This window comes from Moschus berezovskii, chromosome X, assembly GCF_049115385.1.
Source record: "Moschus berezovskii isolate FMDL1 chromosome X, NW_MosBer_1.0, whole genome shotgun sequence".
In the NCBI taxonomy this organism is placed as follows: domain Eukaryota; kingdom Metazoa; phylum Chordata; class Mammalia; order Artiodactyla; family Moschidae; genus Moschus; species Moschus berezovskii.
This window is the reverse complement of record NC_142488.1, coordinates 85,436,045-85,460,065: the sequence shown is the minus strand read 5'-3', so window position 1 is coordinate 85,460,065 and position 24,021 is coordinate 85,436,045. Positions and strand designations below refer to the sequence as shown.

The 24,021-nt window shown below is 37.3% G+C and overlaps 1 protein-coding gene across 9 annotated transcripts in view; it reads right to left on the bottom strand.

The window, feature by feature from the left end:
* DIAPH2 (diaphanous related formin 2) overlaps window positions 1–24,021 on the bottom strand; it is a 1,076,961-nt gene that overhangs the window by 602,869 nt on the left and 450,071 nt on the right. For all 9 annotated transcript variants that reach the window (XM_088834166.1, XM_055438268.2, XM_088834164.1 and 6 more), the window contains one exon: window positions 1,363–1,464. In XM_088834166.1, coding sequence (XP_088690292.1) covers window positions 1,363–1,464 — 102 coding nt within the window. The remainder of the gene's footprint in view (window positions 1–1,362; window positions 1,465–24,021) is intronic.

The following is a 24,021-nucleotide window of genomic DNA, read 5'->3' as shown; positions in this document are numbered from 1 at the left end:
AAGTGTCTGAATCATCAAATGTTCTCTAAATCTCTGATGACATTCATGCAGTATGCTATTAGTTGCTTTTTATGTTGAATCACAATTTTCCTTGTCAACTTTTTCTTAATTGGATATATATTATCTTATATGGGAATAATTCAACAAATTATACCTAGGAAAGTTCACACTGACTCAGAAAACATTGCTCAATAATACATTTCACTTTCACCTCCATTGAACATACTTTTTAAAGAACATACATGTGTTCTTATCCCCAGAACATGAATATGTTCCAAATATATATATATTTTTTTAATGGAGAAGTCTATATGGCTTCATTGTACCTAATGAAAAAGCATCCCTTCTATCCAGGCAAACAATTATATAGACATAAACACCAAATCAGATCACCAGAATTCAAATAAAAAATGTTATGAGATATCAACTAGCAATTAAAATCAATTTGTGTTTCTTAAAAAAAAAGTGCTGGATATCCACTTTATAAAGAAAAATAGACTGTCAGATAAGCAATGTACATATGCAGAACAATTATTAGGAGACTACTTTTCTGAAAGCAACATTCCTACTGACAGAAGAACAAGAATGACGAGTTGTTTATTTTAATCTGATTCTCTATAGCACATTCTTTCACAAAATAAACTCCCATGGTATTTCTTTGCATAATTAGAAATGCTTGATGTGCTGAAATTTCTCAAGCATAGTGTTTTAGTATCCTTAGAATATAAACACAGCATAATGTGGTTCCAAAAAAATACTGAATTTAATATAGAGGGAAGACTATATATTAAAAAAAAAAAAAAAACTTCAGGCCTGGGTAAATGAAGATGGGTTTAACTGTCCAGCTATTTTAGCAAAAGTTTACTTAATGGCTGACTGGTTTGTTAAAAGCTTTAAGGTCCACTAACCAATTTTACAGGGCAATGGTTGACAACTGAACTCACTCACATCACAATTCCTTCAAACACAAAGCAATAGCAATAAAAGGATTCAACCAACGTGACTAGTGAATACTCTAAAACCATCACTCTCAGGTCTAGGCAGAAGAAAAATAAAAAGAACATTTTTCAACTCTGCCTTCATTCAGACTTTGGCCTCTTAACAATGCAGAATGATTAGTAATTTCCAAAGCCTTTTATTCATAAAAATTCCACCTGGCCTGGCCAAGGCTAAATTATAGAGGGAGTCCATTCTGGCTGAATGATAAAAAGACAACCTAAATCATGTTTACACCGATTTTTGTTTCCAATAGATGCTAAATATACCAGGTCAAAGAAGTTTGAGCAACTTTGCTTTAAAAACGTCCAACAATCCGTCACCACTACCAGCACCACCACTCCCTATGCAGAAAATATCACATACAAAGATTCTGTGCTGTTTTGGGATCCAAAATTCTCAACTCTTTCACTTTCTTCTTTGTAGGCATGGTCTTCTTTTCTTCTAAAGCTTCTGCATTCTTTTGAACTGAAAGAAAAATGTTGATAGATAAATAATAATACTGCTAATCCAAATACATGGACTAACATGAGTAAGGCATATTAACTACATTAATACAGCTCATGCCCAAATCAATAAACAGGTTTATTTCATTAGTTCAAGGAAGAGGATGAACATAAAATTATAGACCTATTTAGAGGTTTCCCTACAAATTAAATATCAGCACTTAAGTAGAAAAGATAAGCCAAATAGAACCAAAAATCAATTGCTGCTTCTTAACTAATGTGGAGCATTAATTACTGCTTTACCAGGTTCCTACAGCAGCACAGCAATTAAACATATAGTAAATTATCCCTAATTTGGACTAATTGAGGAAAAAGGCAAAAATGTATTTATCCTAAAATATTCTAAAATTAAGGCAGGTCTGAAATTGCTTTAAAGTTATCTAAGGTAACTTTAATGCTAAACAGGTTGACATATGAAAACCCCTACTGAGACTGCTTTACAGAACAGATATTAACCATTTGCAAGTTAGACAACAGTTAGCACCTATTTGCATACTCATAATTAAGGAACCTCAAAGACAGGGCGTTTTGAGTAAGTTTCCTTTGTCTCCTTCATCATATTTTAGTACTATTTGCTTTCTTTGAACAAAACATTTATTAACATTTACCCTACAGTCAGAAGGTAACCCTTGAGTTCCAAACAGTTAAAATGCCCTGAAACTGTGAAGAGTGACAGTGCCATGGAGGCGCCTAAGATCTCCCCCAAAAAAGTCTCCCCCATCACCTCCATCAGCCCTCCCCTCAAAGAAGCCATCTCTCAAACCAAAGTGAAAAACAACATGCTGTCTGCAATGAAAAGGAGGCTTTATCTCAAATCCCTAAATCCCTCCTATATAGACCCTTGAGAGTCCCTTGGACTGCAAGGAGATCCAACCAGTCCATTCTAAAGGAGATCAATCCTGGGTGTCCATTGGAAGGACTGATGCTAAAGCTGAAACTCCAATACTTTGGCCATCTCATGCGACGAGTTGACTCACTGGAAAAGACTCTGATGCTGGGAGGGATTGGGGGCGGGAGGAGACGGGGACGACAGAGAATGAGATGGCTGGATGGCATCACCAACTTGATGGACATGAGGTTGAGTGAACTCCGGGAGTTGGTGATGGACATGGAAGCCTGGCGTGCTGTGATTCATGGGGTCACAAAGAGTCGGACACGACTGAGAAACTGAACTGAACTGAACTGAAGCTTTGTGTTCACAAATGTGTGCATCTGTAAAAATTTCTACAAGGCATCAAAATGTTGTGGGTCCATTAAGACACCCTTTGTTTTATTGCTACAAACAATAGAAAAATTAAATGAACGTACTATAGAAATCAAACAAAAATAATCACTAAAATCCTAACAGTTAGTGCCATACTTTACAGGTATGAACAATTTAACATAATGCAGTGTTCAATCAGGCTAGATAATTACACTTGACAAACATGAACTTATGGGAGTGAAAAGCAGTTTGCCATGTTTACTCAAGAAAAGAGAATTATTGGTACTGCTAGAAGAAAAATGACTTTCAATATATTTCTTTTAAAAATCATCACAAGTGTTTCTCAAAGGATCTAGGAGCCCAGTGTATTTCCTAGAAAATAATCAGCATATTAATTTATCCTAACTTTCAAAACACTTCCAGCTGAAGACAACTCTATATAAATAAATGACAGTCCAAGAGTCAGTCTTTTTGTCATAAGAAAAAAGTTATCTGAATTTTACTGAAATTACTTCTAGAATCTTTTAGAAATGTGTGCTAGTCAAACAAAATAGTTGAGAAAAATATCCTAATCATTCAATATGCCTTAAATCACAGTATGGGAGACTAATTAAGAAAGCACATATACAGTGAAAATGCTATACAGTATGAAAGATACATTATGATTATCCTGCAAACTAAGAGACTCCTGAGTAACCCAAATATATGTAGTGGTCATTTGTGCAACGTCATATTTTTGATTTTTTTCTAATTAAAGTATATTTCAATCTCTCCCCTTTTCAAATAAACAAGCTACTTAAAATGAAGATTAGATCTCTTAAACGCCTAGAGTTCACAGTTTTATTTTCTGAATCCTTACATATTTTCCTTGTATTATACTTTGGTTTATCTTGGGTTCAAGAAATGGGCTTCCCAGGTGGCGCCAGAAGTAAAGAATCCACCTGCCCATGCAGGAGACACAGGAAACTTAGTTTCAATCCCTGGGTCAGGAAGATCCCCTCGAGTAGGCAATGGCAACCCACTCCAGTATTTATACCTGGAAAATCCCATGGACAGAGGAACCTGGCAGGCTACAGTCCATGGGTTTGCCAAGAGTCAGACACAAGTGAGCACTCACACATGTATGCAATAAATGAATAGAACTCCATGTGTGGGCACTGCTGAATTAAGGATCATTAGAGTAAACATACTTTAAAATAACTTATTCAATAGACAGGCTTTCAGGAGCAATCATGTTTTCACCATGATCACTAGATATTAACCAGTGGCTCTTATCACCTTTGGGGGTTTCCCTGAGGGCTCAGCAATAAAGAATCTGCCTGCAATGCAGGAGACATGGCTTTGATCACTGGATCAGAAAGATCTCTTGGAGGAGGAAATGAAAACCCACTTCAATATTCTTCCCTGGGAAATCTCATGGACAGAGGAGCCTGGCAGGCTACAATTCATGGGGTCGCATAAAGAGTCAGATATGACTTAGTGACAAAACAACAACAATTATTGCCTTTGGCTTTCTTGTCTTTAAAATCATTCCTTAGAAATCACAACCACAGGCTTCGATAACAGAGAATTTCAAGAGAGGTAATGATATATGAAATTTATCTATATAGTATCGAACGTTTCAAACATTCAAAAATCCCTGGTTTCATAAAGACCAAAAATGCCAGTCTTAAGATGATTTTATTTCAAATAAGTTTCTAATACTTATAAATCTTAAATATTCCATGACTTAAGTTAAAAATGGGTAATTCCACAACTCAATTAAAACTCAAATAGATATTTTTCCAAAGAGGACATTTAGAATGAACAACATGAAAAGATGCTCAACATTGCTAATCATGAAGGGAAATGCACAACGAGATATCACCTCACACTTGTTAAGATGATTACTGTCAAAAAAAAAAAAAGTGTTGGTGAGGATGTAGAGACATTGGAAGCTTTGTACACTGTTAGTAGGAATGTAAAATGGTGCAGCCACTATGGAAAAAAATACAGAGATTCCTCAAATAATTAAACAAAACTACGATACAGTCTAGCAATCCCAATTCTGGGTATACATCCAAAAGAACTGAAATTCAAATCTAGAAGAGTTACCGAAACTCCTATGTGGACTGCAGCATTATTTACAATAGCCAAGATGTGGAAACAATCTAAATGTCCATCAAAGGATGAATGAATAAAGTGTAATATATACATAGAATGGAATATTATTCAACTTAAAAAAATAAGGAAATCCCACCATTTGCAACAACATGGAAGAACCTGGAAGACACTATGCTAAGTGAAATAAGTGATTCACAAAAGCACAAATACTGCAATGATTAAACTTATGTAAGGAATCTAAAATATAACACTCATAGAAACAATGTAGAATGGTGGTTGCTAGGAGCTGGAGGTAGGGAGAAATGGAGAGTTACTGTTCAATGGGTCATACTAGTTCAATGAGTTCTAGAGATCTGTGGTATAAGAGTCTACAGTTAATAATGCTGTACTGTGCACTTAAAAATTTCAGAGGGTCGCTCTCATGTGAAATGTGCTTATAACAACAACATAATTTACAAACTTAAATTACAGTGATTCTATAATTATTTCAAATTACTTGAATGAGACTAAAGAGATATTTTTTAATTCTCAATACAAAAATTTCAAATACTGATTTTATCAACAATGTCCCTATGGTCTTCAGGTTCACAAGGCCTCCATGTTTATGTGATCTCTCCTTGTGCAAATGAAAACCCATATAGTCACTGGGTTTGAAGCCGCAGGATTAAATTAGAGTGCTTAAATTGGCACTGCTAATCGACGAAATAATAATGAAACATTATAAAATACTGTCTGTAAGAAGATAATGATGTAATAATAAAGACTTTTGTATTATTATTAAAGACATGTTAATATCAAGATACTAATTATCTAAGATAAAATGCCCAATGAGTATTCTTATATTTCCTATAATACATGGATTTTTATATGCAATTGTACTATAAATTTATTCCTTTACAACTGAGGGATGCTCATGAGCATAAGTAAAGTACACATGGTTATATTCTTTCCCCAATCTAATTGAAGCAATGTTCGGGAATCCCATATTAATTTCTGCTATCACAGTGGATATACAAAACATGTGACAAGATGTTTGTAATTTGTAGCCAATATTAATATAAATGGGTAACAATAATTTACATGGTGATAACTAATCATAAATCGTAATAAAAGTTTTATAACTAGTTTACTTCAAAATTCCTGTGATAAAAGATTGATTTATAAAGTTAGCATCAATACTATTCATTCATTTACTCATTCATCCAATAAATATTTGTTGAACACCTACAATGTGTTAAGTCTAGCATGAGCATACAATGATATACAAGACAAAAAATCTACTTATATGTCTTAAGTATGTGGACTTAGAAACACTACTAATCATGGAAGTATGTACAAAAGATATCCAACAATTGTGGTTTATTTATCCATAATAATATAGCTTCAATGAATAAAAGCATATCACTTAGAAAATCTCCCTTTTTGTTATCAGAAGTCATGGTTCCACATTAGAGAACATTGTTATCTTTTAATCAACATCAACTGATGTGTTACATTTTATTATAAGAAATATATGGAAATGTAAAATATGATAATTCCTATTAAGTACCCTATACACAAAGCCATTGTAAATAAAGCTAATAATCGTAGTGTTTCAAGCCACAATGAAAATTTAGATAGCTTCTGGAGGGCATGTTCAGTCATGTTTGACTCTTTTTCAACCTCCTAGACAATAGCCTGCCAGGCTTCTCTATCAATGGGATTCTCCAGGCAAGAATATTGGAGTGGGTTGCCATTCCCTTCTTCAGGGAATCTTCCTGGTCCACGGATCGAATCCATGCCTCCTGCATCTACTGCATTGGCAGGTGTGTTCTTTGCCACTGAGCCACCTGGGAAGCCCTTATAGAGCTTCATGCATACATATATGTAGGGCTTCACTGGTGGCTCAGACAGTAAAGAATCTGCCTGCAATTTGGGAAACCCAGGTGGGATCCCTGGGTCAGGAAGACCCCCTGGAGAAGGGAATGGTTACCCACTCCAGTATTCTTGCCTGGAGAATTTCATTGACAGAGGACTCTGATGGGCTATAGCTCATGGGGTCACAAAGAGTAGAACATGACAGAGTGGCAAACACTTTCACTCATATATATATATATATGTACCTCTATTCGACAAGTAATGCCCAACTGTCACTTTAGATATATTATACAAACAAAAACAATTGTTATTTGCCTATATCCCTACATATTTTAATCCATATGTATACAATTCCAAAAATTATTCTAACTACATGGAAATAATTTTTCATGTATTCCTTGAAACAGCTGTCATTTTAACTTCACTTAATAATTTGATGTTTAAATAAGTGCAAGTATGACAAATGCAGGCAGGGAAAGTCTATAGTGATTTCTGTGTGATACGACAATCATTTCTTCTTTTAATTATTATCTTCCACTCTCTTTATATCATCTTTACCCTCATATTCCTGGAAACACTATACAAACACAATTGAAAAATGGGCACAGGATTACCTATGCACATATACACACAAAAAATATGTATATGCATACACACAAAAGTGAAAAGTTTAATAACAGCAATAGCTACAGCAATAATAATAACGGTAGTAGTATTAGTAGTATTAACTACAACCAAAATCATTATAACCTCCACCAAAATCAACTTTTACAAAATATTTATTCTATGTCTGGAACTAATTTTATATCACCTTACATGGTAGGTATTACCATTGTCATTTTACAAAGGAGGAAACTAAGGAACACAAATATTGTGTTCATTTGCCCAAGTACAGAATAGCTAGTACTAAACAGTTACTCAACCTCAACAGTAAATCAGGGAAATGTAAATGAAAACAACCATTGAAATACCATTTCACACTTATCAAATTGGAAATAACAAAAAAGTCTCACAATACCCAGTATGGATGAGGAGGTGGAGAAATAAGGATTTGATTGAGCCAACAGTGGCAATAAAAATTAGGACAATAACCTTAAAATTAGCATTTATTCATGTGAAATATAGTTAACATGTGCTCAGCTCACTGCTGCTGCCAAGTCGCGACAGTCGTGTCCGACTCTTCGCGACCCCATAGACGGCAGCCCACCAGGCTACTCTGTCCCTGGGATTCTCCAGGCAAGAACACCAGAGTGGGTTGCCATTTCCTTCTCCAACGCATAAAAGTAAAAAAGTGAAGTCACTCAGTCGTGTCCGACTCCTAGCGACCCCATGGTCTGCAGCCTACCACGTTTCTCCGTCCATGGGATTTCCCAGGCAAGAGTACTGGAGTGGGATGTCATTGCCTTCTCCGCTCAGCTTACTGCTGCTGCTAAGTCGCTTCAGTCGTCTCCGACTCTGTGTGACCCCATAGATGGCAGCCCACCAGGCTCCTCCATCCCTGGGATTCTCCAGGCAAAAACACTGGAGTGGGTTGCCATGTCCTTCTCCAATGCATGAAAGTGAAAAATGAAAGTGAGGTCGCTCAGTCGTGTCCGACTCTTCGCGACCCCATGGACTGCAGCCTACCAGGCTCCTCCATCCATGGGATTTTACAGGCAAGAGTACTGGAGAGGGTTGCCATTGCCTTCTCCACTCAGCTCACTAGTATAACCCAATTCTTCCATTTATAGGTCAAATGATCAAGAAGACAATTATGTTTAATGTATTTTTTAAAAATTTCTATTGAGGTTTAACAATGCTGTTAGTTTTAGGTGTACAGCAAAGTGAATCAGTTATATGTACACATATATCCACTCTTTTTCAGATTCTTTTCCCATATTGCCATTACAGAATACTGAGTACAGTTCCCTGTGCTAAGCACAGTAGGTCCTTATTAGTTGTCTATCTTATACACAGTAGTACGTATATGTCAATCCAAGTCTTCCATTTATCCCAATCCCCCTTACTCCCTGGTAACCATAAGTTTGTTTTCTATATATATAACTATTTCTGTTTTGTAGATAAGTTCATTTGTACCCTTTTAGATTCCAGATATGTTATATCATATGATATTTGTCTTTCTGTCTGACATACTTTACTCAGGATGACTATCTGTAGATCCATCCATGTTGCTGCAAATGGCATTATCACATTCTTTTTTATGGCTAATTTCATTGTATATATGTACCACATCTTTATCCATCCATCTGTTGATGGACACTTAGGTTGGTTCCATGTCCTGCATATTGTAAATAGTACCTCAGTGAACACTGGGGTGCATGGTTTTCGAATTATGGTTTTCTCCAGATACATGCCCAGGAGAGGGATTGCTGTATCATATGTTTATAACAGTAAAAAACTGGGAAAAACCCACATGCCAGGGGTTATAGAATGGGTAAATATGGTATACTAATATAAAGGAATACAAGGCAGCATTTACAGTGACAGTGTTACAGCTACATATTTCAACAGGAATAGATCCCAAACACAATGCTGAATGGAAAAATAAAAGTGGTTGTAAGTGTTGTATGCAGTATATTAGCATTCCTCAAAATTGAAAATAAGACACAGGCTAATTTTATGTATTACTTATAAATGAGTATATAGATACATATATTTATATACACTGAAAAATTATAAAAATATGGAATGGATATTCAATAGATTAATGATGCTGTTTATCTTGGAGGAAAGTGATACTGGAAAAAGTAGAACCCTGAAAGACTCAACTTTACCTCTAGTGTTTTATTTCTTTCAAAGCAAAGATCTATAGTAAATATGACAAAATGTAAGCATTTGTTCATTCTGGGAGGTGGCTGTATGGGTGTCCGCTACATCAGCCTGTGCAAAGTTCCATTTTTTTTCAATATAAAAATATGACTAGAGTGCGGCTTAAATATGCCTGTCCCTTTTTATAGTTTACAGACTGATATTTACCCTTGGCAATCCCCAGGACCAAGTATAAACAGGAATCGGAAACAACAGGGAAGAGAACAAAGGAAAAAAATAAAGGTCAAGATTAGTCAGTGTGGAAAGCAAGCACAATTTTGTTTTCAATTATTTGTGAATCCATTTGGTGAGGGATAACACATTTGTTTACCAAACCTTGGAAGGAATGGCTGACGAAATATGCAGTGAGAGATTGCATCTCCATCTCCTTTTATAAGCTGCATATTACAGCTGTGAAGCTTCCACTCTCTGCATTGCCTACAGCTGTGCACTAACTAAGGCATCCCACAGAAAGGTAGATTTCATCCTGACACCTGCATAGTACCTGAAGCCATAGGAATGGCATTACCAAGAGTGTTCCCAAAGTTTAGAGCACATTACACAAGACTAATGGTTCTAATAGTGGGAATCACACACACATAATGATTTCCTAATTAAGGAACAAATCTTACTGGTTGTAGTTCAGACAAGAACCCTCCCAAATCAGGCAGCACATGTTACTGCAAATTAACATCTACATAACTAATATCCTTATACACCTGTTCATTAAGCCAATTACTAAACACTGCTAAATGTCACCAGAACACTATGCTTAACAACGTGCATAGCTAGCATTGTATATCTTCAAGTGGATCTCAATACCTAGTCAGGTAATGGATATTTTAGGAAGGGCAAATAAAGTTGGCTGGGAGGTTTTAGGGAGGGTTTACCTCATTTGAAATAACCATTTAAATGCCAAAATTGAAGTATACTTCTTACTTCATCCCACTACTTGACAAACGTGTTGGTGGGAGCCCTTCTGGCTAAACTTTAACCTCTGTGAATACCTTACTCAAGCTCTGTTAATCCCTTTACCCACAAATTGGCTCAGGCTTTGTAAGTAGGGACTGATCAAGTACCTACAGGCCATTGCATACACCCAGAGGACCTCCTGTTCTATCAAATTTCCAAATTCATGTCACAAATCAATAAGTCCAGCAAGAAACCCTAAGAGCTAAGTGTGTCAAAGAGGACTACTGGGAAAACATCACTGTACGAATTATGAAGCTAAAACCCAGTGCTGCTGGGCTAATAGGGCATTTTTTTATTGAGAATACCGTTTGGGCGTTTATCATATCCAGTCTTTTCTTTCTTAATGTGGTCCGTATCAGACTTGTACAAGTACTGCATACAATTCAGTTTAATGCAGAAGGCAATTAACTTTTTTGAACAAGACGGAACAAAATAACACCCCAAGAGATGTGGAATCAGGGCCTCAACTTGACAATGTAGGATTTTTCAGTCTGGTTTCAAGTATACCAAGCATGTCTAAGAAGAAGGTCAGCGTTCTAGATCCCACCAGGGACTTATTCAAATAACAAAAACTGGGAAACTATCCTATAATAGTTTAAAAGAAACTTTTAAAAGAAAATTCTTTCTTCTAAAAAGGAAAATTCTAATCTCCTAGATATTTCTACATAATTGCCCAATAATTGTCTCCAATTTAGCACTTCTCTTGCCTGACTCCCAAACCTGCTTTAGTCTTTTTCTCAAAAAACGGCAACTCAATTCCAATTGTTCAAAAAAAAAAAAAATGGCACAGTCATCACTGAATTTCTTCCTTCACAGGCCACCTTTCAGTCTTTGGCAAATCCAGCATTTGAACAGTTCTCATCATCTCCACTTACACTGAAGGGTTTCAAGCCATCATTACTTCTAGCCCTTCTTTATTTATTGTTGTTCCATCGCTAAGTCGTGTCTGACTCTTTGCAACCCCGTGGACTGCAGCATGCCAGGCTTCCCTGTCCATCACCAACTCCCAGAGCTTGCTCCAACTCATGTCCATCCATTCGGTGATGCCATCCAACCATCTCATCCTCTGTTGTCCCCTTCTCCTCCCACCGTCAATCTTTCCCAGCATCAGGGCCTTTTCCAATGAGTCAGCTCTTTGCATCAGGTGGTCAAAGTATTGGAGCTTCAGCTTCAGCATCAGTCCTTCCAGTGAAATTTCAGGATTGATTTCCCTTAGGATTGGGGGGGTTTGATCTCCTTGCAGTCCAAGGGACTCTCAAGCGTCTACTCTACCACCACAGTTTGAAAGCATCAATTCTTTCACTGTATCCTGTCAATTCATTTTATTCCACCGTTCAGTACCCCTCAATGATTTTCTGTATCATTTTGAGTAAAAATAAAATTCTTTGCAGTAGTCTATAATGCCTTGCTTTTTTATTAAATTTAATTTTTTATTTTATATTGGAACATAGGTCATTTACAATATTGTGTTAGCATCAGGTGTACAGCAAAGTGATTCAGTGAAACAAATACACATATCCATTCTTTTTCAGATTCTTTTCCCATATAGGTTATTACAGAATATTGAGTATAGTTCCTGTATCATACAGTAGGTTCTTGTTGACTATTTTACATATAGTAATGGGTATGTGTTAATCCCAAACTCCTAATTTACCCCCCTCCCAATATTTCCTCTTTGGTAACCGTAAATTAAAATGCTTTACGTTATATTCCACGTCCTCTCCTTAGCTACTCTGACCTCATTACTTTCCTTTCATTCCTTCCTTCCAGCTACATTAGATTCTTTGTTGTTCTTCAAATATACCAGATCAACTCCCACAGGAGAGCCTTTGTATTCGAGTTTATATCACCACCAGATATTCCCTCACTTCTTCCACATCTTTGGTTAATGTCACTTTCTCATAGATATCTTTCCTGATGATGTGCTTCAAATCACAACTCCTCCCTACTGACACTCCTTTTCCCCTTTGCCTGCTTCATTTTTCTCCATAGCAGTTATCACCATCTGACATAATACATGATACTGTCTATGCCTTCCACTTTGATGTCAGCTCCATTTTAAAAAAGTTATTTGTGACTGTTTGTTCCCTGTTACATGCTAGCACCTAGATCTGTGCTGAAGAAGAATAGGTCCTCCAATTATTTTGGAATTTATCGATATCTTTTTTCATATATATATATATATAATATATATATATATAGGAATAATCCATATATATTCTTATTTATGCACAATGATTTATGTATAAAATTGTGTATTCCAGCATTGTTAGTTGCAAAAGATTATAAATCTTCACCAACTGGAGACAGATTCAATAAACTAAGGTAAATTAGACACTTTTTATAATACCAAAAGATTTGAAATGATCTGAAAGCTTTTCAAGAGAAGACTGCCTGATTAAACTGTGCTATGTCCCACTCAATGGACTACTTTGCTGCTGTATTCCTGACGAAGGAAACTCTTTATGGAACAATATGGAATAATTTTCATAAATACCAATAAATGAAGAAAACAGGGTATGCAAGACTGTACAGTAAATGCGAGCATTTGTTGGGAAAGTAAGAAAGAATACTGACATGTATTTGCTAGTATATGCATAAATGTTTCTAGAAAAATTTACAAGACATTTATTACAGTAGTTACTTCTATAGAAAGAACTAAGTATCTAAAAGAACTGATTTCTGTGTAACTTATGAAGAACTAAAGTGAGAAGCTTAGAGATTATGGTAGGGACCCAGGGACTCAGAGAAGTCACCAGATTTTTAAAAAATGCTTATGCAGACTGGAGCAATATACTCAAAAAAGGCATAGGCCTGATATGGAAGCCCCAAACAAACAAAATCAGATAAAAATGTGTGATCACCTCCACCATCCTAGACTCCTGGAAGGACCCAGGAGAACCTTGGAAAAACTGCTGAGGCAAATTCCGCAAATTGTGTAAGTGGCAGTCCTGGATAAGGCTAGATAGTCATTACTTTGGGCTTTGCAGGTCATACAGTCTCTGTTGCAATTCTATTCCATCCTCCCAACTGTCTCCTGAAGGAAGCTTCAGCCAATAAGCAACAAATAAGCATGGTGGTGTGCAAATAGCATCTATGAATTTAGAAAACTAGGTGGTTTTTCACATTTTCCTTTTGTAGTTTACCAATCCTTGACATAATAAGCGGTCAATAAGTAAGTATCTAGTCCTTCATCCTCTTCCTTTTGCAACTGTGGTCAATTTTTTCTTGCTTCAAGTTTTGAAAATGTGAGTAAATATTCAACCTTTTCTATGTAAAATAACACCTAGGAGTATTGCTTGATAATTCTGTTTTTCAGATAGTGTTCACATAATCAAACACATTTATATTCCTGATGCTTTTAAAAATGTGTCAACCCTACAGGGACCAGTGGTTTAGTCCCAGAATATAACTATCTCTTATTTATTCTCCATATGTTCTCATATGATTTTATCATATGTCTACATGTAAAATGACCATAAAAACAAATCAGGCTTAATAAAATTATAATATAAAATTAGTTTCTACCATGCCTTTGATATCTAGGTAGAATCAGAGCTCTTAAGCAGCTAGAATGTTTGATAATGTTTCACTTGGGATACACAGGTTTATGGGAAGATGAAAATCTGAGTTCTATAAACAAAGAAACACATAAATCAGAACTCTGAATTTCATACAATACAGTTCTCTTACTTTATGTACATAAAAATATTACCAAGTATCTCAATTTGGTGTGTTGCTGGCTGAGCTCACTGGGAAACAACCACAGTTACATTGTCTCTGTTTTGCCCTTTGGATTCCAACTGGTTTCAATTTTATCTTTCAGCGGTAATTTTCTTTAGCACAGAAACCACGTCAGCGTATTTTGTTGAAGGCAACTGAAGTATCAGAAAAATTTTGAGAGGGTAGAAGTGGAGATATCTGAAGTTTTCATTTCTTTTAAGTCAAGTTTAGTTTGTTGGTGACTTTCTATTTGAAAGCATTAAGCAATATGTGAGATTACTTTGGAAATGTTGGGAAGACATGTTCAGAACAAAGTTTAGAGTTACCCTGTGGCCACCTCATGCGACGAGTTCACTCATTGGAAAAGAGTCTGATGCTGGGAGGGATTGGGGGCGGGAGGAGATGGGGACGACAGAGAATGAGATGGCTGGATGGCATCACCGACTCGATGGACATGAGTTTGAGTGAACTCTGGGAGTTGGTGATGGACAGGGAGGCCTGGCGTGCTGTGATTCATGGGGTCGCGGAGAGTCGGACACGACTGAGCGACTGAACTGAACTAAACTGAAGACAAAAAAATTCATAACCCTCTTCCTTCCCTAATAATCATCCTGTTATACTACCAAGAATGTTGAATGCTTGACCCCATCTCCTTGTCCTTCCTTACTCTGTCATCTATTTATAATCTGGATTTGAATACACCCATAACTACAGAATCTAAATATCAAGATCTCTACAGGTAGGGCCTCAGGACCTGTATCTCTTAACAACTCCTGAGGTAATTCTAGATAGCAGCAAGATTTGGAACAACTGTTCTCTGGCATATAACTCAACACTTCGTAATAGCTCTTAAATAATCCCCAAATTGAAAAGTGCAAATATCATCAACAGCAACCCATGGAAGTCCTGTTAGTAATTTTTTCTACAGTTCAGAATCTAACACTGAAGGAAATACCTGCTCAACAGCTGGGCGCACCATAGTGACAAGTGATGAGATTTTAAAAGAAAGCAAATGATACTTCGGGAATACTATGTTTAAACCAATTATCAACTAGATATATCCCCTGAGAGCAAGGATCTTGCCCTATATTTCTATAATCTATCACTCTGCTAAGTACACAGAAGTACACATAAGTTTTAAGAGTAAATACGAATACATTTTGTACATTAATTAAAAACACGTATGTATATAATAAATCAATAGATAATACTAAAATTAATATTAGATACTAGGGCCTCTCTTCCTATTTTATAGACTCAGTTATCACTCTACAAGAAGAGAAGGGAAAGGAAAAAGCAATGATTTGTTGTTGAAAGGAAAGGGAAAGATAGTTAAAGACAGATTCATTCTTGTTTGATATAAACATGGTCCTATTTTTATCACGTTGCTGAAAACAATGAGGACATGTAAGACTTGGAATATGTAAAATAGTAAGAGGTAAAATATTTGATTCTATGAAAATTAGAGTTTCCCAAAAAAAAGGGAAAATTCAGCCTAACCAAAAAACACAGTAAAACTAAATAAGATTCTACTTAAGCAAGCAATTGGAGTTTGGTTTCATTACTTTTACATGTTAGGTAGCTGCCTGTATGCCTCAGACCAGTGGTCCCCAACCTTTTTGGCACCATGGACCAATTTCATGGAAGAAAGTTTGTCCATGGACTGGGGGTGGGGCTGGTTTCAAAATGATTCAGGCACACTACATTTATTTGCACTTTATTTCCAATCTAATGCCACCGCTGATCTGACAGGAGGTACCGGTCTATGGCACAGAGGCTGAGGTTCCCTGCCTTAGACCAATAGATGTCAAAAACCAAACTCTAGTGAAAGTACACAAGAATACTCTGTCTTATGCCAAGGTCAATTTTACTTAAGTTCCTAACTCGTAGCAGGTTGATATCACCTATAACAATGAGAATAATGATAACCTGAGTCCAGCATGTAAGCTATTCATCAAGATAAGTTAAATCAACTTCTATGAAATCTATTCCATGGATGCTCTTAGTTTAATATTGAGGCATCAATAACCATAACTGGTGTCTATGGGTGTATGTGTGCGTGTGTATCACTAAATAGATCATAGTTAGGTGACTTCCGTTTAACAATGAGCTTCCATGAGGTACTTTATTTCACTAAATGCCAGAAACCATTTGGATTCTACGCTTTTAAGAACTTAAAAAAATAAGTTTTTGGCTGAGGGCCCAGCTATAAGAAACTCTCTCCTGTGAGCACTATCTTTTAATAATACTAGATTCAGTGCTATAGAGCATTTTAAACATAACTGTAGTATGAAACAACGTAAGCCCAGTAGTTTATTATAGAATAATTGGCAATTGCCTTCCGTGTACCTCTTATTAATTTTGAGGCTAAAAAGAAGATAATAGAGAGTCCTGTATTGTTTATAAAGGCATGAATTAGATAAAAGCAATGGTTAAGACTAAATACTAAATCTCAGAGCAAAGCAAAACTCAATGTACATTGTAACCTCAAAATATTGCTCCCCAAATTCTCCGAAATCTGAAGAATTCAGATATAGCTTTCACCATATAAAGTCAAAGACATCACAAAAAGATTAGAATGAAACCTATGTTATGTGTACAAAAAAAAAATCAGAAATCCCTTGAATTGAAGGTTTTATTGGAAATGTAAAAGAGTAAGTAATAACCCAGGTAAGAAGAGAGCCGCTAATAGTCACAGACAGCAAATAAATTTGACTGGATCAGAAGAGCAACCTGCTGACACTTTTTCCTAGCAAACTATCTGTAACCGGCTGTGCTTGCTATTGGGCTTTACTTCACCCTAGCTTCATCAGCCCCATCACTGTAGTGGCTCATTGTTGCCTTCCTTGTGGCTGCCACCAAAGTGTGCCTCTGCTTTCAACCAGGAATTCTTTCAATCTGAACTTAAGTACTGGTCCTAACTACAGAGAGGGAGCAGGAAGCAGTACATAAAATTTGGAACAGAGGTGTCATAAAGAAATAGAATCAAATTAAAAGCTTCAAATTGGCTAATAAGAAATGATAGATTCCTTTCCAGTAAAGTGGTAAAAAACATGAACCCCAAGCTTGAGTGTGACAATCCATGAAGAAGAATGAAAAAAGTGCTAACATACCTAGCTTTCCACTCAGAGCTCATGGAAATAATCTGAAAAGACACTTAAAAAGGCAAAGATTACATCTGATATCTGGTATAGTATTTTTTATTTTTGCGGCGGTGCTTCCCTGGTGGCTCAGATGTTAAAGAATCTGCCTATTTTTAAAAGCCGAGGTACACAAGATACACTAGGAGTCAGTAAATAGAAAGGTAAATGGTTATACTTCTTCAAAATCACCCTTGAAGCTCTGCCACTAAAAGACATGAATTTTAATTTTATTACACATATGACATGAGTTATTACGCATACTTTTATTCTAGGTGCCTAATATAGATGAAACCATTACAGGTTCTAAATTTAAGCAATATTTGTCTACTGTCTACCTAGGACAAGTCTACCTAAAGTTAGAAAAAGTATGGCAGGACTCCTAAATGATTGCAAAATAATTTGTGCTCACCTGCCTTGATAACTGTGTGTCACACCTATATCTATCCATTAACACCCAAATAAAGTATCACTTTCTCTATGAAACCTCCAATTACCTCTACAATCTTTGCCTTCTACATCACTGCTAGGGCTTCTCTTATGGTTCAGCTGGTAAATAATCCACCTGTAATGCAGGAGACTTGGGTTTGATCCCTGGGTTGGGAAGATCCTAGAGGAAAGGAAAGGACACCCACTCCAATATTCTGGCCTGGAGAATTCCACCGACTGCATAGTCTATGGGGTTACAAAGAGTTGGTCATGAGTGAGTGAATTTAATTCACTTTTCATTGCTAAGGTATTTCCACATGTTGCCCTGCTTAACTATGGTTTATGTATGCATCTTTTTGCCTTTCCTAAGTTACAAACTCACAGGGAAGACATGTTTGATACAACTTTCTCTCCACATAAATCCCACCTCCCATAGTATCTAGAAAATGACAGTCAGATATTATGTAAATAAAACCTGTGAAATGTGAGAGTGGGAAGTGATTAGGGTGTAGAAGAGAAATGTGAACTTGATGCTCTTCTATATTTAAGATGTAACCGAAGCCTAAACAGAGATTGAACAGTCAGTGAGAAAGAACTCAAGACAGAAGATTAGACCCAGGTGAGGATGCCTGAAGTCACGGACACAGAGAAGAACAGCCAATTAAGAGGACAAAAAGAATAATCAAAAAGGTGAGAGAAACAGGAGAACACAATGTCCCCACAGTGAAAAAGGAAAGTGTTTCAATAAGAAAAAGTAGTCAACAGTGTGAAGCATAGCAGGATGGTCAAGCACAGTCTAAGTCCTCACCCCCAATAAAAAGACCAGAAGAAAACACGCCATTTCAGACCATACAGAGCAATTTTGAAAGAGCAATGAGAACAGAATCCATATTACAGGATGCAAAGGGAAATGTCAAAAAGACCACTCGAAAATTTAGGAAAAATAACTATGTAGAATATGAAAGAGACAGAAACAAAATGAATCCCAGCTTAGCATAAGTTTGCCTATTACAAGGAGGCATCTGATTGTCAAATTCAACAGCTATTATGCCAAAAATGATTTCAGTACAAACCCAGCATACAATGATTTACTGGACAAGATCAATAGAAACTGCAAAAGAGATTATACTGTTCAGCAATCCATGTTGCATCAATATCTACAATGGAATGAAACAAGTTGATACAATGGCCCAAAGCTTCCTGGAATTGCTCGATAACGAAATCAGGTAGGAAAAGAAAGTCCACATAGACAGTACGTAAGTACCACACCATCTTTATACTGATGACAAAAGAACATTTTCCAAGGTCATAGGAAGAGAAAAGTAGTATTTAGCACTACCAACTTCCAGGCTAGAAAATGTTTAGAGAACTAAATGTTTATACAACAAGCATGACCCACAAGGTCCTGTCAAGATCAATGGCAAAGAAACACAACAGCTCCATCTACCTAAGTCACCAAATGAACAAAATTGCTATGTTCAATGTTAAATGCTTCAGAAGCTGCAGCCTCTGACAGTTTTATTGAAATAACAAAAGTTTCTGGATCACAAAGTGTTGATGAAGATTCGAACACTGATATAATTCTGTCATATCAGGGCTAAACTAAAACAGTGTTCATTGACAACATTAGCTGAAGGAAATAAACTGGCTGTCACCCAATTACCCACAGTGTCCTGAAGGTATAAAATCTGGCAAGATGAAGAGTCAATGGCAGTTTTTAAAGCTTCCCTCTACACTGAGTCCAGCTACCCGAGACCAGCTAGGTAGCCTACAACAAGACAGAAGGTGGTTTTCTCAACTTCCTGATTGCACTCATAGTGTTAGTAAGAAAAAATATCCAAACGAAACAATAAAATGTGCTGGGTCAATGTACTTACAAAATCATGCTACTTCAAACAATTTCAGTGTGATACAACTAAACAAATAGTTGGCTTCCCTGGTAGCTCAGACAGTAAAGAATCTGCCTACAATCCAGGAGACCCAGGTTAGAGCAGCTCGGGAAGCACCCCTGAAGGAGGGCATGGCAATCCACTCCAGGGGGGTCACAAAGAGTCAGCATGACTGAGTGACTAACACTTCACTTCAGTTTCCTTATAGGGGGCAAAGTGTTATTCCAGGAAGGGAAAGAGTTCCAAGTAACAATCACCAGTCACTGACCTTAACAAACATAAGATCTCCAACATGCTTGCCAAATTTAACGTCTTGTTTTAAATTTCATTTAAAAGATGATTGCCTATACCTTCCCATGTCTTTATATGCCATGCATGAATTATCATCAAGTCCAAGCCAGGCTTCAGCAGTATGTGAACCGTGAACTCCCAGATGTTCAAGCAGGTTTTAGAAAAGGCAGAGGCACCAGAGATCAAATTGCCAACATCCGCTGGATCATGGAGAAAGCAAGAGAGTTTCAGAAAAACATCTATTTCTGCTTCATTGACTATGCCAAAGCGTTTGACTGTGTGGATCACAATAAACTGTGGAACATTCTGAAAGAGATGGGAATCCCAGACCACCTGACCTGCCTCTTGAGAAACCTGTATGCAGGTCAGGAAGCAACAGTTAGAACTGGACATGGAACAACAGACTGGTTCCAAATAGGAAAAGGTGTACGTCAAGGTTGTATATTGTCACCTTGCTTATTTAACTTATATGCAGAGTACATCATGAGGAACGCTGGGCTGGAAGAAGCACAAGCTGGAATCAAGATTGCTGGGAGAAATATCAATAACCTCAGATATGCAGATGACACTACCCTTATGGCAGAAAGTGAAGAGGAACTCAAAAGCCTCTTGATGAAAGTGAAAGAGGAGAGTGAAAAGGTTGGCTTGAAGCTCAACATTCAGAAAACAAAGATCATGGCATCTGGTCCCATCACTTCATGGGAAATAGATGGAAAAACAGTGGAAACAGTGTCAGACTTTGTTTTTTTGGGCTCCAAAATCACTGCAGATGCTGATTGCAGCCATGAAATTAAAAGACGCTTACTCCTTGGAAGGAAAGTTATGACCAACCTTGATAGTATATTAAAAAGCAGAGACATTACTTTGGCAACCAAGGTCCGTCTAGTCAAGGCAATGGTTTTTCCCGTGGTCATGTATGGATGTGAGAGTTGGACTGTGAAGAAAGCTGATCGCCGAAGAATCGATGCTTTTGAACTGTGGTGTTGGAGAAGACTCTTGAGAGTCCCTTATACTGCAAGGAGATCCAACCAGTCCATTCTAAAGGAGATCAATCCTGGATGTTCATTGGAGGGACTGATGCTAAAGCTGAAACTCCAATACTTTGGCCACCTCATGCGACGAGTTGACTCACTGGAAAAGTCTCTGATGCTGGGAAGGGTTGGGGGCGGGAGGAGAAGGGGACGACGGAGAATGAGATGGCTGGATGGCATCACCGACTCTGTGGACATGAGTTTGAGTGTACTCCAGGAGTTGGTGATGGACAGGGAGGCCTGGCGTGCTGTGATTCATGGGGTCGCGGAGAGTCGGACACGACTGAGCGACTGAACTGAACTGAACTGAATAGTACCCAATGAAAATAAAACATTAACTTTCTTTCTAACATTTGATATTATTAAGAAGAATTGATGCTTTTGAAACGTGGTGCTGGACAAAACTCTTGAGAGTCCCTTGGATAGCAAGGAGATCCAACTAGTCCATCCTAAAGGAAATCAGTCCTGAATATTCATTGGAAGGACTGATGCTGAAGCTGAAACTCCAATACTTTGGCCACCTGATGGGAAGAACTGACTCACTGGAAAAGACCTGAAGCTGGGAAAGATTGAAGGCAGGAGGAGAAGGGGATGACAGACCGTTAGATGGCATCACCGACTCAATGGACCTGAGTTTGAATAAATTCCAGGAGTTGGTGATGGACAGGGAGGCCTGGCATGCTGCAGTCCATGCCGTTGCAAAGAGTCAGACATGACTGCGCAACTGAACTGAACTGAAAAGCAAGAATGATTATTTGCTGGCAGTTTTCTGGGTTGGCCTTCTAATGCCTCTGATCATTATCAGTTTGAAAATACACAATCTCTGTATGAATTTTGCTAAAGTAATTCCAGTAATATATAATCCATACTAAAAATGCACACTCGAGAGAAAACCTACCTTCTATACAAAATGGAATGAAATTTCTTTGGCATAAAATACCTTTGGGAATGAGTTACCTCTTAGCAAAATAAAGAGTATCAAAATAATAACAAAAAACCTGTCAAATAAAATAAGAGAGAAGACACTGCATTTTCAGCAGTTATTAAATGCTAGTTTACCACCACATTAAGGCTCTTACAGCTACATCCTAAATACATGGCCACATTAAAACAAATCAATGAAACTAAAATGCATAAACACACATAATAAAAAAAAACACTATTTCAAGCTGATCACCTGAAAAATGAAAGAACCATTCTATTAAATGCAACATAAGTCAAGAAGTGTTTGTCCTTTTTTCTCTTCACTCCTTCCTAGAAATTGTCTTACTGCTTTAGGAAATGAAATTACATAACATCAGATATGGGTGGTCTCACGATATTCTAAACTATATTAATATATGTGTGTTACATATAAATAATATGATATGCATCAAAACAGGAAACTACTGAATTACTCCTTAGTTAAATTGCTATAACAATTCTGGAAACTTTCTCTTCATTGACATCGAAGTTCAGAGACTTCCCTGATAGTCACATCCATGCTTCTGACCAGACTTTGGTTTTCCACATTGTATTCTTTCCTTCTACCTACTCCTTGAATATTAGTGACCCCAAGGTCCCCATGCTCTCAGCTTTTTATGTTATACTTTCACCCTGTGTGATCCTCTCCCCTGGCACTGATCATTAGTCTATGTGCTTATGTTTCCTGAATCTTTTAACTCCAGTTAATTTCTTTCCCCTGAGTTGTAGACTCATAAATCTAAGTTCTTACTTCTTCCACAGGACCTATAAATAAAGATGCTCCAACATGAACTCAACTCCACTAATGTGAAAAGTGGTTTGTCTGCTTCCTACACTGGTTAAAGGCATCATAACCCAATATCTACCATACAAGTAAGAAATCATCGAGTCATCTTTGACCCTTCTCTGACTAAGGTTACTCTACACTGCACTAAATTCTGCCTCTCTTTCTACTGTCTTGTTCAGTGGTTTAGTCCCTCAGATGCGTCTGACTCTTTCGTGACTAGCTGAACTGTAGCACACCAGGCTCTTCTGTCCATGGGATTCTCCAGGGAAGAATAGTGGAGGAGGTTGTTATTTCCTCCTCCAGGGGATCTTCCGGACACAGGGATCAAACCTGCATCTCTAGCATGGCAGGCGGTCTCCGACATTGTAGGTAGATTCTTGACTGACTCAGCCACCAGGAAAGCACAACTACCTACTTGTACTAACTATACAAGTAAGAAACTTATCAAGTCATCTCTGACCCTTCTCTGCCTAAGCCTACTTTACACCCCAGAAAATTTTGCCTCAGTCTCTACAGTGTTTTCAGTGTCTTCCTCAATTATTACTTATCTCACTCATTCATTAACCCATTTATTCTACAGCTATGTACTATGGTAGACAATATGAATGCAAAAATAATTAAAGCACCACCTCTGTCTTAGGAAAAAAACAAATGAGTAACCAACAATACATCAGGATGTATGAAAAAGCTATGAATTTTAAGTCGTCTTCTGGATTTTTGTTTTGAATTTTTTTCAATCTATTCTATTTTTCCTACACATTCATTACTGTGGTTGCTATCTAAAAATATTATGATGCCACTACTTACACAATTTTTTTTTCACTACCTTATACGCTAAGGCTTAAGTAATAAGCATGGCATTCAGGGCTTTTCAAAACCTGTGGGTGTTGTGCGCTAAGTTGATTCAGTCATATCCGACTCTTTGCAACCCTATGGACTGTAGTCTGCCAGGCTCCCCCATCTATGGGATTCTCCAAGCAAGAATACTGGAGTGGGTTGCCATGCTCTCCTCCAGGGGATCTTCCTGACCCAGGAATCGAACCTGTCTCTTATGTCTCCTGCAATGGCAGGCGGATTCTTTATCGTTAGCACCACCTGGGAAGCCCTTCAAAACCTGACTGGAAATTAAAGTAACAGACCCCAGAGAGCCCAGTGATCCAGCCATACCACAGTACTCGCCATTCCTAGAAAAATTTAGTAAATTCCAAGCCTATGTGTCTTAGCTGAAAGTTCTTTCTATCCCACGCCTTCTCAGCCTGAAAACATTTGGCTGGGCTAAAATATCATCTCCTCTGGGATGCCTTCCTGAACTCTTTAAAGCA